The 12,845-nt window shown below is 67.2% G+C and overlaps 2 protein-coding genes across 4 annotated transcripts in view; one reads left to right on the plus strand and one right to left on the minus strand.

The window, feature by feature from the left end:
* Window positions 1-1,578, minus strand: part of PRDM16 (PR/SET domain 16) — a 273,604-nt gene extending 272,026 nt beyond the window's left edge. For all 3 annotated transcript variants that reach the window (XM_037146943.2, XM_037146942.2, XM_053660276.1), the window contains exon 1: window positions 1,310-1,578. In XM_037146943.2, coding sequence (XP_037002838.2) covers window positions 1,310-1,346 — 37 coding nt within the window. In that variant the 5' untranslated portion in view covers window positions 1,347-1,578. The remainder of the gene's footprint in view (window positions 1-1,309) is intronic.
* LOC128626650 (basic proline-rich protein-like) lies at window positions 1,345-7,600 on the plus strand. Its single transcript, XM_053660163.1, has 3 exons — window positions 1,345-1,423; window positions 1,730-2,369; window positions 5,285-7,600. The coding sequence occupies exons 1-3, from the start codon at window positions 1,345-1,347 to the stop codon at window positions 5,337-5,339; spliced, it is 774 nt and encodes a 257-aa protein (XP_053516138.1). The 3' UTR covers window positions 5,340-7,600.
* The last annotated feature ends 5,245 nt before the right edge of the window (window positions 7,601-12,845 follow it).

Here is a 12,845-nt window from a genome sequence, read left to right on the forward strand (position 1 = left end):
GTGGTCGGGCGGGGACCCCAAGGGGAGCAGGCTGGGCTCCCCTTCCGCCCGTGGGCTGGCGGCCGGCGGAGAAGGAGGCGGCGAGAGCAGGAGACGCCGATTTCACTCCGCGCGGCGCTCGCCGCTTCGCTGCAGCCGGGCCTCCGCCGGGGCTGCGGGAGCCGCCCTCGCCCGGCCTCGCCGCCGCTGCCGCCCCCACCTGCCCGCCTCTCGGGCCGCAACCCCGGGCCCCGGGGCCTTGCGGCCCGAAACGCCGGCGCCGCGGCGTGGAAGGTGCACGGGTGTCCCGGAGGCGCGGCGGCGGTGCGGGCGGCGGTAGAACCGGGCCGGCGGCGGAGACCCGGAGGCGAGGACTTGGAGGCGGCAGGCTGGGCGCGCGCAGCCCGGGGCTCAGCCCGAGTCGGAACGAAAGAGAAAGTAAGACCGAGACCCGGCGGTCTCGCCGGGCCGCTCTGTCCCCGCCGGCCTCCACGGCTGTGCCAGGCGAGCGGGCGCTGAAGGGTCCGAGCGGGGCCGAGGGTGCAGGCGGCGGCGGCGGCGGGGACGCTGCTGCCCGAGGCAACCGCGCCCGGGCGGCCGGCATGGGCTGCCGGAGGCACGGAGGAGCGCCCTCCGCCGCACGGGGCACCACTTGGGAATGAACTTCACGACCGCAGTTCCGAGCCCAGGAAAACGTCTCCATTTTACTCCCCAAGGGCTGCGGCCGTCCTGCCGTGGCCAGCCCTGCCTCGCGCCCGCGGAGCCGGTGGGCGCCGGCCCGCGCCCCCTCCTCCGCCCCCTCCCCGGCTCGGGGTCTCCCTCCTCTGCGCCCGGCTGGCGGACGCCAAAGGCGGTGCTCTAGCGCCCACTATTTCAAAAGCCCGGAATATGATTTGACCAGGGCTGAGAGCCACTCGGAGAGAGAGGGAGAGAGCGAGCGAGGAGGAAAAGTTGCTCTCCCCTTTCGTCAACTTTTCGCTAACTTTCGCTTTTCGCTCCCCTCCACCCCCAGCCCGCCCCCTCCGCCCCCCTCCCCGGCCCCCACCGCGCGCCTCGGGTTCCCGGGCCCGAGCGCCTGACGAGGGGGGGGGTTCGGCGAGGAGGGGGCCGGCGCCTTCGGGGAGCGCGCGGCCCGGCGCCCCGAGCCTCCGCACGGAGCCCGGCCGCCCCGGAGCGCGGGAGGCGGAGCAGCCCCCGGGCCGCGCGGCCGATCCGGGGGCCGGGAGCCCGAGGCGCGCCGGCCGCGCCCCGACGCGCACCCCTGGCCCGGCCGCCTCGGCCCCGCGGCCCGGGCCCGCCGGCGCGGCGCGGCCGAGCGCAGGAGACTCACTTTTGGCTAGCTTCCTCGCCCTCGCCTTGGATCGCATGGTGTCGGCTCGCGGAATCTCTCTCCTCCTCCTGGAGTCCAGAAGCAGCTACACACTATCTTCATCTCCCCAGCATTGTCAGTTTGGACACCTTCGCACATGCGCACAGAGCGCTCAATCTGACACCCCTCGCCGGGGCCAAAAAAACTTTGCAATGTATTCATCATCCTCATCGTCGCGCCGCCGCCGCCGCCGCCGCCGCCCCGGCGCGGGATTGGGGGGCTCGCCTCGGCCTTCCCGGGCTTCACCTCACTTCTCTCTCCCCCCCCCCCCTTCCCCCACCCCCCTTCGCCGCGCAGCTCGGAACTGGCCCTTTAAGAAAACATTCCGGGCTCGGCGCTCCCGCCCGGGGCCCGCACCCCGGACACTTTAAAAGGACCCAGGTGGCCCCGGCGGCGAGGCGGCGATCCCCCCACCCTCCGCCTGCGTCAAGTTGCGCGGCGGCTCGCGCCCCGCGGACTGGAGATGCAGCGGCGGCCGCGTCTGCCCCGGCGGCTTCCTCCGATCTGGGGGCAGACGCGCCGACAGTTCGGACGCGGGTCTGGTCGGTTTTGCTCCGTTTTCTCGCCTGTCAGTGCTAATTAAACAGCTTTGCGTTCGCCGTCGCCACTGCCCGCTTTCCTCCGCGTCTGTCCCCTCGGTCCCCGCCCCTGCCCCGCGACCGCCCGAGGGGGTGTCCGGGTCCGCGCACCGGAACCCGGCTCCGCCGAAGCCCCCTCCCGGCCGCCGCCCCCCGCGCGCCTCCCCTGCCCGCGCCCCTCCCCTTCGCCCCCACCCAACCGCCGCTGCTCCGGACTCGGCGGCTCGAAAACAGCAGCGCCAGCGCCGCCAGCTCCGCGCTCCGCCACCGCCCGGGGCCCGCGGGCGAAACTCCGACCCGCTGCCCTCGGTCCTGCTCGGAGCTGCAGGGACGAACGCGCCCAGCACCGGGAGGCAGCGCGGGGGCAGCCGTCCGCACCTCGGGTGTCCCCGCACCTCGCCGCCCCGGGACGGCCTGCGCACTCCCGCCTCCGCGGCCCCCAGGTGAGTACCCAGCGGTGCGCGCCGGAGCGGGACCACCTCCGGAGACCAGGCCCTCTGGGGACACTCCCCCCCTCGCCTCTCTGGGCCCAGGTGCGCGTAGGGAACGGGAGGGTCGGAGCGGCAGGTGGAGAAGGACGGGCGGAAGCCGACCGGGTGCTCCTTCTGCCGGCAACCCTCCAACTCGGAGGACGGGCAGCAGAGGGGCCGGTGGGGCGCAGGCAGGGCGTGCGGGGACGGGGCCTGGTGGGGACAGCGAGAACTGCTCCGGCGTCTGTCCGGGAGTCAAGAATGGACTGGAAGTGAGCGCAGGCACTGACGCCCGCGCCTTTTGGAGAACCAAGGTTCTGCCGGGCCGCAGGACTTGGAGCTGCCCCAGCGTCAGCCTGAGGCTGGGAGGGGTCCCACCCATAAGCGGGGGGTCTCCGGGGCTGGGGGCCCTCCTGGCCAGGCCCCTCCCCGGCATGGTGCAGTGAGGCCAGCAGCACCGTCCCTGGGACCTACACTCCGGACCCACGCCCTGGGCATAGAAACAGTGACCAGTCCGGATGGGAGCTGGCTGGACACTGGGGTCCGAGCAGCGGCACTGACGGCCAGGGCACACGGCTGAAGCTACCCCAGAGGAAGAGTCTGACAACCCGGCTTTGCTGGCTTCCGAGGGGGCGGTGTCCTGGGCCTTCCCTCTCGGAGCCCCCTCGGCCCACAGCACTTCCCCAGGGGGAATTCGAATGCCCCCCACCCCAAGGAGCTCCCAGTGTTCTGGGGTGTCCTGTCTCGTGCCCCATCGCTGCCCCTGATGGAGGAGGGGCTCCCCGCTGGCCACCCCGCTGCCTCTGCCGTTTTTTGGGCCCTTGGGTAAGTGTTGCCCAGTCTCCAGGACCCTGAGGGCACAGGCAGCTCAGCCCCCCCCCCCGCCCGTACCCACCGCTCCTTCCCAGGGCCTGTCACCCTCCACCCCACCCCACCACACACCCTGTCTTTCCCCATGGGCCGGGCGGAACACCCCTGGGCTCAGAGGCCCTGGGCCTTGCTGCCAGGCTCTCGGTGCCCAGCGAGGAGTAGGGCATGGCCGAAGGCCGGCGCAGAGCCCGCCGCCTCCCAGGGTGGGGAGGGTGGTTGCTGGCAGAGGCCGGAGGGAAGGCTGCGGGATCCCCAGAGCTCTGCAGCCACCCGCCCGGCCCCGCCCAGGCAGCTGCAGCCGGTGGGCCTGACCCGGCTGGGCCGCCAGCAGAGAGAGCGCAGGCGCACGGCCAAGACCCCCCCCCCCCGTGCAGGGAGCCCCCCAGCGAGATTAGGTATGAGGACTGGGAGAATGCAAGGGTGCCTGGGAAGCATGCCCACCGCCAGGGAGGGCCCCCTCCCAGCTCCTGACCCCAACCCAGCCCTGGTCCCCGGCAGACGCCCAGGTTAGGAAGGCCCAGGCTTCTCCAGCAGCACCTGGCCCTCGCCCTGCTCCCTCCCACAGCCCGGGAGGCAATTAGAGGCCACGGAGCCCTGGCCAGGCTGCTCTCCACACCTGAGCCTGCCCTTTGCCAGGGCCCGGAAGAGAGGGCCGAAGGCCGCACTGGCCCTTTCTTCCCTTCCCCCTGCTAGGGCGCTGCTGGGTGGGGGTGGAACTCAGCTCTGGGCCTGCCTGGGGGAGGAGGGAGTAGGGACAAGGTTGACAAGGGGACAGGTGGGGCGCTGACCCCCACAGGTGCTGCAGCTCCTTCAGGGTCTCCCTCCAAACAGCCCGATCAGCTTGAGGAGCCCAGGCAGGCCGTCCCCAAGGCCATGGCCCTGGCCTGGCCAGGCCCTGCCCCCGCGTGGCCAGACTTAGAACGGAGAGCAGGTCGGGCCTCGTGGCGCCTCGGAGAGAACGGGGACAGCAGACGTCAGAGCCCGTTCTACTGGGCCCCCAGCTGTGTCTCGCCCAAAGACATTCGGGGACTTGGGGAGACAGGTGTGGGCAAGTGGGGGCCGCTGTCCCTTCACTGACACTGAACGGATTAAAGGTGGTTTTCAAGGTGAGCCCAGCCCCGAGGAGCCCCATGACCATGCTGCCCAGCGCCCCGCGCCCGCCCCACTCCAGCCACCTCCAGGGCTTCAGGCTTCTCCTCCCCTGTCAGACTGTCGGGGCTCCGTGGGCTGTGGGCTGGCTGCGTGGACATGTCTCACCCTCTCTGCCTGTGGGGATGGACTTCGTTGCTGGGGTCAGGGGCTTGGAGAGAGGACTTTTACTGCCCGGAGCCCGCTTCAGCCGGAGCTTCACCTGATCCAGCCTGTGGTGCCAGCAGGGAGGTCCAGCTGGGGACCCAGGCTCCGGTGCACCGCTCTGGGAGGGGGCCGGGTGTGGAAGGGCCAGCCAGGCGGGGCCTGCGGTGCTGCGGTCGGCATGGCGGTGTCCACGAGTGAGTCAGGCCCCCAACTCCGGGAGAAGCCCGAGAATACTAGCACCACACCAGGGCACACTCTGCACTCCCGAGTCCACCCACTGCGAGGCTGGGGTGTGTTCTCTGCTCGGCCAGGGCCAGTGCCCCGGGCTGACTGGCAGCCAGTGGAGGTCTGACCTCTGGAGAGGAGGTCGGCACCGGCCCTGTGAGACCCAGGTGCCCAGGCCTGGGGAGCCCTCTGCAGAACTTGCGGGGAGGTGGGGAGGGCCAGCCGCCCCCAGGACAGAAGTGCCTACCTGGCCCGGTCTCCACACCCGGCCCCACTTCCCGCTCCCCAGCTCAGCCCGGCCCAGGCTGCCAGGCGCCCAGTCTCTGAGCTCCATCGGATTCCCGGTCAGCTTTGCTCACCTTCTGGTCTCTGCTCTGAAAGAGGCTGAGCAGCAGACAGGAGGGAGTCCTTCTCCCTTTGCCGGGGGCGGGGGGGGGGCTCGGAGCCACCCCTGGGGGTGTCCAGCCCACCAGCACTCACCCCCCACCCCCCCGCAGAGGGCCACGGAGTCGGGCCAAGATGCGGCAGTCCTCTCCGGGCACCTTCTCCTGACCCCGCCAGGTGGACCTGCCTCCCAGATTTGAGCAGCGGAAGGCCGGAGACCAGAGGGATGCCCGGGGACAGGCTAGTGTGACTCCCGCCGCTGGAAGGAGAAGCCGGGTGGTCTGGCCCTGCACCGGACACTCGTGGGGCTGGAGCGCCGAGGCCTCGCCACCCAGGCTGAATCCTTCACCCGAGTGCTCTCGCTAGACTGGGAGGGTGTGGGGCACAGTCACCCCAGGGCCCCATCCTTCCTGCCCTGGGGGGCCACCACACTAGCCCGCAGCCCTGCTCCTCTGCTCCAGACCGGGGCCACGGGCCCCCTTTTGCCCCTTTGCTGATCCCAGCCCCAGAGACACCCCTCGACACCCAAATACTCTCTCAAGGTCCAGAGGACAGCACGGGGGCCCCAATCTCCCGCCCAGTGAGCTCCGCAGCCGTGGGGCGAGGCGGCTCCCTCGCTGCCCAGGAGGGTGGCCTCGCAGCGCCCAGCCCCTGGTTCTGGGGTTGGGTCCCAGGGGCCGGGATGCTCCCGCTCGCACTTCCCAGCGATGTGCGCCCACAGCCGGTGTCGAGCTCAGCCCTGACGTTTCCAAACCTGCCTCTGTTTCCTGCGCTGCCTGCAGGCCAGCACCCTGGCCGGGGCCCCCTTCTCCAGGGAGTGCAGCCACCTCCAAGCGACCCCTGGGATCTGCCACGTGCGTTTGGGGGGTGCAGCCCAGGGTTTTTTGTTTTGATTCGTGAGAGACCGGGACCCGCGTGGGCCTGCGATCCCTGTTTGGGCGCAGGAGGGAGCTGGCTCCTGTGTCCTGACCCGAACGTGCCCTGCGAGGTGCAAGGAGCTCCGTGACTCGACCTCCGCGGTGGAGCGCACGGTGGGCCGGGACTAAGTGGCCGCCGCCGCGGGACTCCGCAACTGCCTGCGCGGGCGGCCGTCGCCGCGGGGAGCAATAAACGAAATCGGTTTCCCGCGCCGTCTCACAGCCTTTAAAAATCGGCCAACGAATCCCGTTGTTCGGTTTGCGGTGATCCTGAGCCCTGTGCTCACCCCGCGCCCCGAGTCGCCAGCACCACCTGGAGCACGGAGCCCCGCGCCGCCCGAACCCCGGACCGCCCACGCCCCACGTCCAGAGCAGCTTCGTCCCCCAGCGCCCTGGCCGGGCCCGCAGCGCCGTCAGAGCCGAGCGCCGCAGAGTTTTTACTGCGGCCGCTCCGGAACAGGGCCGTGTGGACGCGGCCGCCGCCCACTGCTCTCCGTTTTGGCTGCGCTCGGACAGGGTCCTGGCGACAACGAAAAGGGGAGCCGTGTGGCCTCCCGGACGGCCGAGCCCCGGGAGCCGCTGAGCGGGAGCCCTGTCCTCGCGCCCCCCTACACTGGGTAGCTGAGGATGCCAGCCGGGCCGCCGGGTACCCAGGGAGACTCCCGAATCTGCTTGCGCCCGAATGCACACCTCGGTTTGCAAAGCCGGCCCTTCCCTCTTCCGCGCCGCCGCCCTGCCCCCACACCGCCAGCCTCCTCAGTTTGGAAAGGAGATTTCGCCTTCCGCCTGAGGGCTGGACACCCGCGAACGTGCCCCTGGACAGCGAGCTGCTGGGGGGTTTCTTTGGCCTCCGTGGCCCGTCTGAGAAATGGGAAGGGGGCCGCACACCCCCTCCCCTGCTCACAGACCTCTGGGAGGTTTGGGGGAGGACCGGCGGGTGGAGACTGCAGGCGGGAGACCGCCGGCAGCCCTCCCTTTGGGGCCACCTGTGAGTGGTGGGGTTCAGGTGGTGCTACACCCCAGGGGGTGCAAGGCAGCCCTGAGCGGTCTCTGCCCCCCCGCCCTGCCCGGGCTCCCCTCTCCAGGGCTGGTCAGGTCTGCCCTTCAGGGTGCCGCTCGCCCTGGGCTTCTCACGACCCCTGTGGAGCAGGGAGGCTCGGCAGGCCACGCTCGGACTCTCGGGGTCCACCCCGCACCCCAGGTCTCGCGGAGGGCAAGTGCTGGTGCTGCCCAAGAGGGCGACAGGCCACAGAGCTCCCCAGCCGAGCTCCCCGGAGGAAAAGCCCCTCCCTCCGCTCCCCGCTGTGGCCTGGCTTGGGTGTTCCTGGCTTTGGGGACCTGTCGGTCCCGGCAAGTCTGGGCAGGACCCTTGGGCCGTGACCTTGGAGGCCTGGGCTTCCTATAGCTGCCCGTAGGACCGATGGGGGTGGGGAGGAGGGAGGGGCGCGGAGCGGCCAGTGAGGGAGGCCGGGCGACGCCCCTCCCCCACCGGCCCTGGCTGCTGAACCTCTGATCTGGGGCGGGTGGGCGAGAAGAGGGCGGGGACTGGGACTGCCTCCGGGGGGGGGGGGGGGAATCGCCTCTGCGCATTGACCGAGTGACTGAAGGTGATGGAACGAGTCTGCGTGTTCTCCAGGGGCGGGAGGTGGCGGCCGCCCTGGCCCTGGGGGCGGGCGGGACACCGGCAGTCGGTTCCCCCACCTGCTCCGGCGGGAGGGCGCCCCGCCCCCACACTTCCGTCCTGCATCGTGGACGGAGCCCCTGATGGAGGGGCGGTGGCCGCAGAGGCAGGGACGCGGGACAGCCTTGGAATTATAATGGGGGGGGGTGTGCCCGGAGGGGGGCAGAGGGACTGCAGGGCACTGCCTGCCCCCCCCCCAGCCCGCGAGCGCACACCCGCCATCCTCCGGAGCCCCCTCCTGCTCCTGCGCTGTGCCCCCCCCCCAGGGCAAGGACAGCAGGGAAGGGTGGGGACAGGCGGACCTGACCGATGTCCGAGCCAGCTTCTCCGGCTCATGCCCTCTGAAACCCTGGGTCATCCCGCCCAGCTGCGGGGGCGGGGGCAGTTTCTTGTGCGTACTGCGGGGGCGGACAAGCGGGGGCGGGGCTCCCCTGGAGCTCTTGTTCGGTTGCCAGAGCACAGACTGCGGGTGGCAGGGTCCCCGCGCCCTCTGACCCCGCCTCTCCCAGAGCCCAGGCCTGCTGCAAGGGCTCTGAGTAGGGGTCCTGGAGGGTGGCACCCCCACCCCGCTGGTCACAGAGGCAAGTGCGGTGGGGGCTGAGGACAGTCCAGCTGGTCTCAAGGGGCTTCCAGGGTCAGCCCCGCCCTCTTGACCTTGGCCTGACCCAGGCTCGCCTGGTCTGGAGTGGAGGCTGTTGGAGGGCCAGCTGGTCTCCCAGCACCTGCAGTCGGTGCTGGTCATAGGTCGCCACCTGCCCCAAGTGGGGGTGGGGGTGGGCGGGACTCTTGGCTCCTGGCACAGACCCAGCACTCATTGCCCCCTCCCTCCCTCCCTCCCTCCCTCCCTCCCTCCATCCTTCTTTCTCTTCCCTCCTCCTTCCTTTCCTTTCTTGGCAGATGGCAGAGGACCCAGGGCAGCCAGAGCTGCTGGAAGGCACCATCCTGTGGTGCTTGTTGGGTCGCGAGTTCTCCGCAGCAGACCCGGAGCCCCAGGGCATGCGGCCCCATCCTGGGAGCCTGTTGGGCTGCTCAGTGCAGAGACGGAAGAGTGGGGAGTGCTGGGCATGTAGGAAGCGACCCCTGTGTGCCCACACCCTGGTCCCAGCCCCCCCTACCCAAGACCGAAGGAGACCAAGACCACGTTCCAGGAAGTGGAGGCAGCCACCCTATGCTGAGTGACCCTCCTTCACCTGTCCCGGCTTGCAAAGGGCCACCTGTATGCAGCAGCAAACCAGAGCCTTGTGAGGGGACCGAGCAGTGAGCAAGCGCCCAGGAGTCCTGCAGCGTGGGGCTCACTGGGCCCAGGAGGCCGACGTGCTCAGAGGGCTGGGTAGGGTGACAGGCAAGGGAACGTGCTGGGAAGAGCGAGGTCAGGAGACCATCCGTGGGGTGCCCCGGCCTGGAGCGATGCAGCCAGGTGGGTGCTGCAGAGGCTCGGCCCGCGCCCCTGGGTCTCCTCGAGGCGCCATGAGACTCTCCCAACAGTCTCGTGCAGAAGGGACTGCAATTATTTGCTCCTTACAGCTGGGAAACTGAGGCCCAGAGGAGCGAGGCTCATCGCAGATCCCGGGAAGCTGGGTGGGGGGCGGTGTCTCAGCCTGGACCCTGGCCATCACTGGGGCCAGAGGGCGAGTTCCAGGGTGTGTGGCCAGGCGGGGTCACCCGGGCACCCCTGACAGTCACCGAGACACATGTCTGCCTGTGTCCACGTGGGGTCGGCCTTTGCCGAGTCCAGCTCTCACTGGGGCACCAGGGCCCCCCTCAGGGCGGCCCTCCCAGGTCCCACGACCCGGCCAGTGGCTCTGGGGAGTCCACTTGGGGTGATCACGCCACACAGTCAGACTCAACATCTGGGCTTCCAGAAAGGTACGTCCAATCACAAAATGTGTCATCTGAAACTACGTGTGTCAGCGACGTGTGCTCTGAGCCTGGACCACATGGGACACGGTCGTTCTAACAGACACGAATGAGCCAGTTTTCACATCAGAGAAGGGGCAGCTTCCAGTCAAGACGCGGTGCTTTGAAATAGGTTAATTAGTAAACAGCAGGCGGCTGCTAGTGTCGCATGGTGGCAGAGGGCGGTTTTCCTTCGAGAAGCTGGAAGGGCCCGTGCCCTCCCCACTCCGCTTTTCTGCGCAGTGATCGGCCCGGCCTCACACCCGCCTTTCATTTTTACAGCTGGAGCTGTTTACCCTCGCTCCAACTTTCACTGGAAAGGAAAAACTATCACTTAAACAAAGCCGTTGCAAACTCGGCATCATCTGTGGATTTCTTAACATAAATAAATCCCGCCGCCCGAGATTTATGTCCTCCGGTGATGTCATGCGTCGGAGGGTCGGTTCCCATCCGATCTGCTCTCGGAGAGTTTCCTCTTGTGTGTGCGCCTTTTGCGAGGCAAGGAAAGCGGCCCTGGCAGCGGGCCCTCCTTTTCTCCGCTCGGCCAAGACGCCAGAAAGGTATCCCCGGGCAGGGTTGGCCCAGCAGAACCGGGTCTAAGTGGGGGAAACGGTCTCGGCCCCCAGGACCGTTTTCAGAGCCTTTGCTTTGGGGCTAAGTTCTGAGGCTGGAAGACGGTTCAAGCTTCCAGAAGAACCTGAGCAGACCCAGCAGAAGCTGACGGTCCCCTGGGTCCCCTAGCCTGCCGTGAGTCTCGGGGGCAGGGAACTCGAGAGTCCCCGCTGATGGAGGGTGAGATGCGGTGGGCCTGCACCTCGGAGCAGGAAGGGCCATAAAAAGGACTGAAGAGCTGGCACGCGCCCGGCGTGAGTGAGCCCCACGAAGGGCTTTCCTGTGGAGGAGACCAGGCACAAAAGGCCGCATGGCCCTGGCCAGACCCCAGGGGGCGCAAGGCAGCCCTTCGCGGTTTCTGCCCGGCCCTGCCCATGGGGCAGCAGTGCGGCTCAGCCGGCTGAGTGCCAGCCTGCCGAACCGAAGGGTCACCAGTTCAATTCCCAGTCAGGGCACAGGCCCAGGTTGCAGGCCAGGTCCCCAGTAGGGGGCACACGAGAGGCGACCACACATTGATGTTTCTCTCCCTCTCTTCCTCTCTCCCTTCCCTTCTCTAAAAATAAATAAATAAAATATTTTTAATAAAACAGATTCGTCACGGCCAGGGCTTGGGGGCCACAGTCCTGGGCGTTACTGCTTGGTGGGGATGGTGTTCCCTTCTGGGACCAGGTAGTGGTGACGGAGGCCCGACACTGTCAGTGTGCTAAATGCCACAGAGTTGCGCACTAAGAAACGTTGAATGTTAGGAAATGCAGATTATGTCTCAATAAATCTGTTACTCGCAAAACCACTAGTGAGCTGCATGTTTCAGGAGCTTTGCGCTCACCCCGAGAGCTGGGCACGCAGCCCATCGGGGGCCGAGACGCGGGGACCCCTGGGTGACATTCTCCATGGATGGAGCTCCTCCCATTGCACCCCCTCCTCCAGCCCAGAGGCGACCACCAGCTGGGTTTTGTGCTGACAATCTTCTTGTCTTGTCACCTAATCCAGACGCTTAAAAACCGGCGTCTAGCTATAGACACTTAATGACGTCGAAACAAGTGAGGGACATGGCGGCCGCCGCGGTGGCCGGTGACATGCGGTCTGTCCCCACCGCAGACCATTGTTCAGCCCCGAAGAGGGTTGGAGTGCTGACACAAGCGTCAGCATGCGCGAGCCTGGCACTCGAGTACGTGAAAGAAGCCAGACGTTAAATGCCGGATGACTCCGTTTATACGGCGTGTCCAGAGCAGGCCAGTCCCCGGGGACAGAACGCTGACTGGCGGTTGCCTGGCCATCAGAGGAAAGGCAGTGCCTGGGGCAGGTGCCGTTTTCAGGAGGACGTGAGCCAGACCACGGCCCCGCTGCATCCCAGGGACACCCACCCTCGGTTGGGGGCCGGCGGGAGAGTGTTACCGAATAGCCATCAGGGTCCCATGGCCGCCACCGCCCTCTGGCTAAGTTCCAGAGGCAAAGACTTGGTGATACAGGAGAGGAGTTTTTATTCAAAAGCTTCACAATTTTGGAATAACAGCTTTCCACTGCATTAGTCACTGAAGCTCTCAATTAAGGTTAAACTTTTTAACTCTTCAGTTACAGCTTCCATCACTTAAACCAATCAATTAAGGCTAAACTCTAACACCGGGGCTCTCCTATCTTTCCCCTTATTAGTTTTATCTTAATTCTACAGGGGGAGCTTACAAACTAAAACAACATCAGATACAAAAGCCACACCGTTGGGAAGAACGGCAGGCTTCTGCCTCAGAGCCTGTCCCCTCCAGAACACCCAGGGAAGAGTGAGCCTGCCACCCTCTGCCAGGCCAGCCCGACCCTAGGCTGCGCCTGGAGTCCCTTCCCACTCAAAACACCATCCGTTGGGAGATGCAGACAGCCTCGGCCCCACTACCCCGAGGAAGGAGAGCCCCAGAGCCTGAGAGCGCTGCTTTTATTTCAAATCTCCTCTCCCACAAGTCCGTGCGCTCCAGAGGTGGTCAGCTTCTCAGCCAATCCTGGCCTAGAAGGTTTACAGTTGCCTTGGCAACTGCCTCCTCCAGCCCCTCCCTACTCACCCTCAGTGTTCTGATCAAATCTCTCTGGTGTCAAAAGTAGGACTGACCAAGGTCAGGGGTCCATGTGTTCATCCGAGTGGTATGTGTTCACTGCACACCTACTGTGTGCCAGCATGGCCACAGACTCCAAGGGTGCAGCTGTGACCAAAATAGACAAAAGCCACCTCCCACCTTCCCCGGAGTTCACTTTCTCATGGAGGAGGCTGCTGAGTGAGACACACAGTATGGCAGAGGGCTGCCCGTGTTGTGGAGGAAGCAGGGACGGGGGGAGGGACCAGAGGCGAGGAGGGTCCAGTCCGCAAGAAGGAGAACAAGGGAGACCTCTGAGGTGGTGACATTTGAGCAGAGATGTGACGAAGTGAGGAGGGAGCTACGTGAACACCTCCAGAGAGGGGACAGCCGATGTGGAGGCCTGGAGGGAAGGGTGGCCGGTGCGGCTGGAGCAGAGGGTGGAGGGAGAGAAGGGGAGGTCCAGGCGGAGGGGCAGTGTCGGGGGGCTGCAGATCAAGGGTGTAGGTGT

The sequence above is a fragment of the Artibeus jamaicensis genome, unplaced genomic scaffold (genome assembly GCF_021234435.1).
Source record: "Artibeus jamaicensis isolate MK-2021 breed Jamaican fruit bat unplaced genomic scaffold, CSHL_Jam_final scaffold_847, whole genome shotgun sequence".
In the NCBI taxonomy this organism is placed as follows: Eukaryota; Metazoa; Chordata; class Mammalia; order Chiroptera; family Phyllostomidae; genus Artibeus; species Artibeus jamaicensis.

What these genes read in the sequence shown, in the direction of transcription:
- LOC128626650 (XM_053660163.1), top strand. Translation starts at nt 1,345, where the DNA reads ATGGTGTCGGCTCGCGGAATCTCTCTCCTCCTCCTGGAGTCCAGAAGC. An exon ending in ATCTTCATCTCCCCAGCATT is followed by an intron (nt 1,424 to 1,729) that starts GTCAGTTTGGAC and finishes AAAAGGACCCAG; the next exon opens with GTGGCCCCGGCGGCGAGGCG. An exon ending in CCCGCCTCCGCGGCCCCCAG is followed by an intron (nt 2,370 to 5,284) that starts GTGAGTACCCAG and finishes ACCCCCCCGCAG; the next exon opens with AGGGCCACGGAGTCGGGCCA.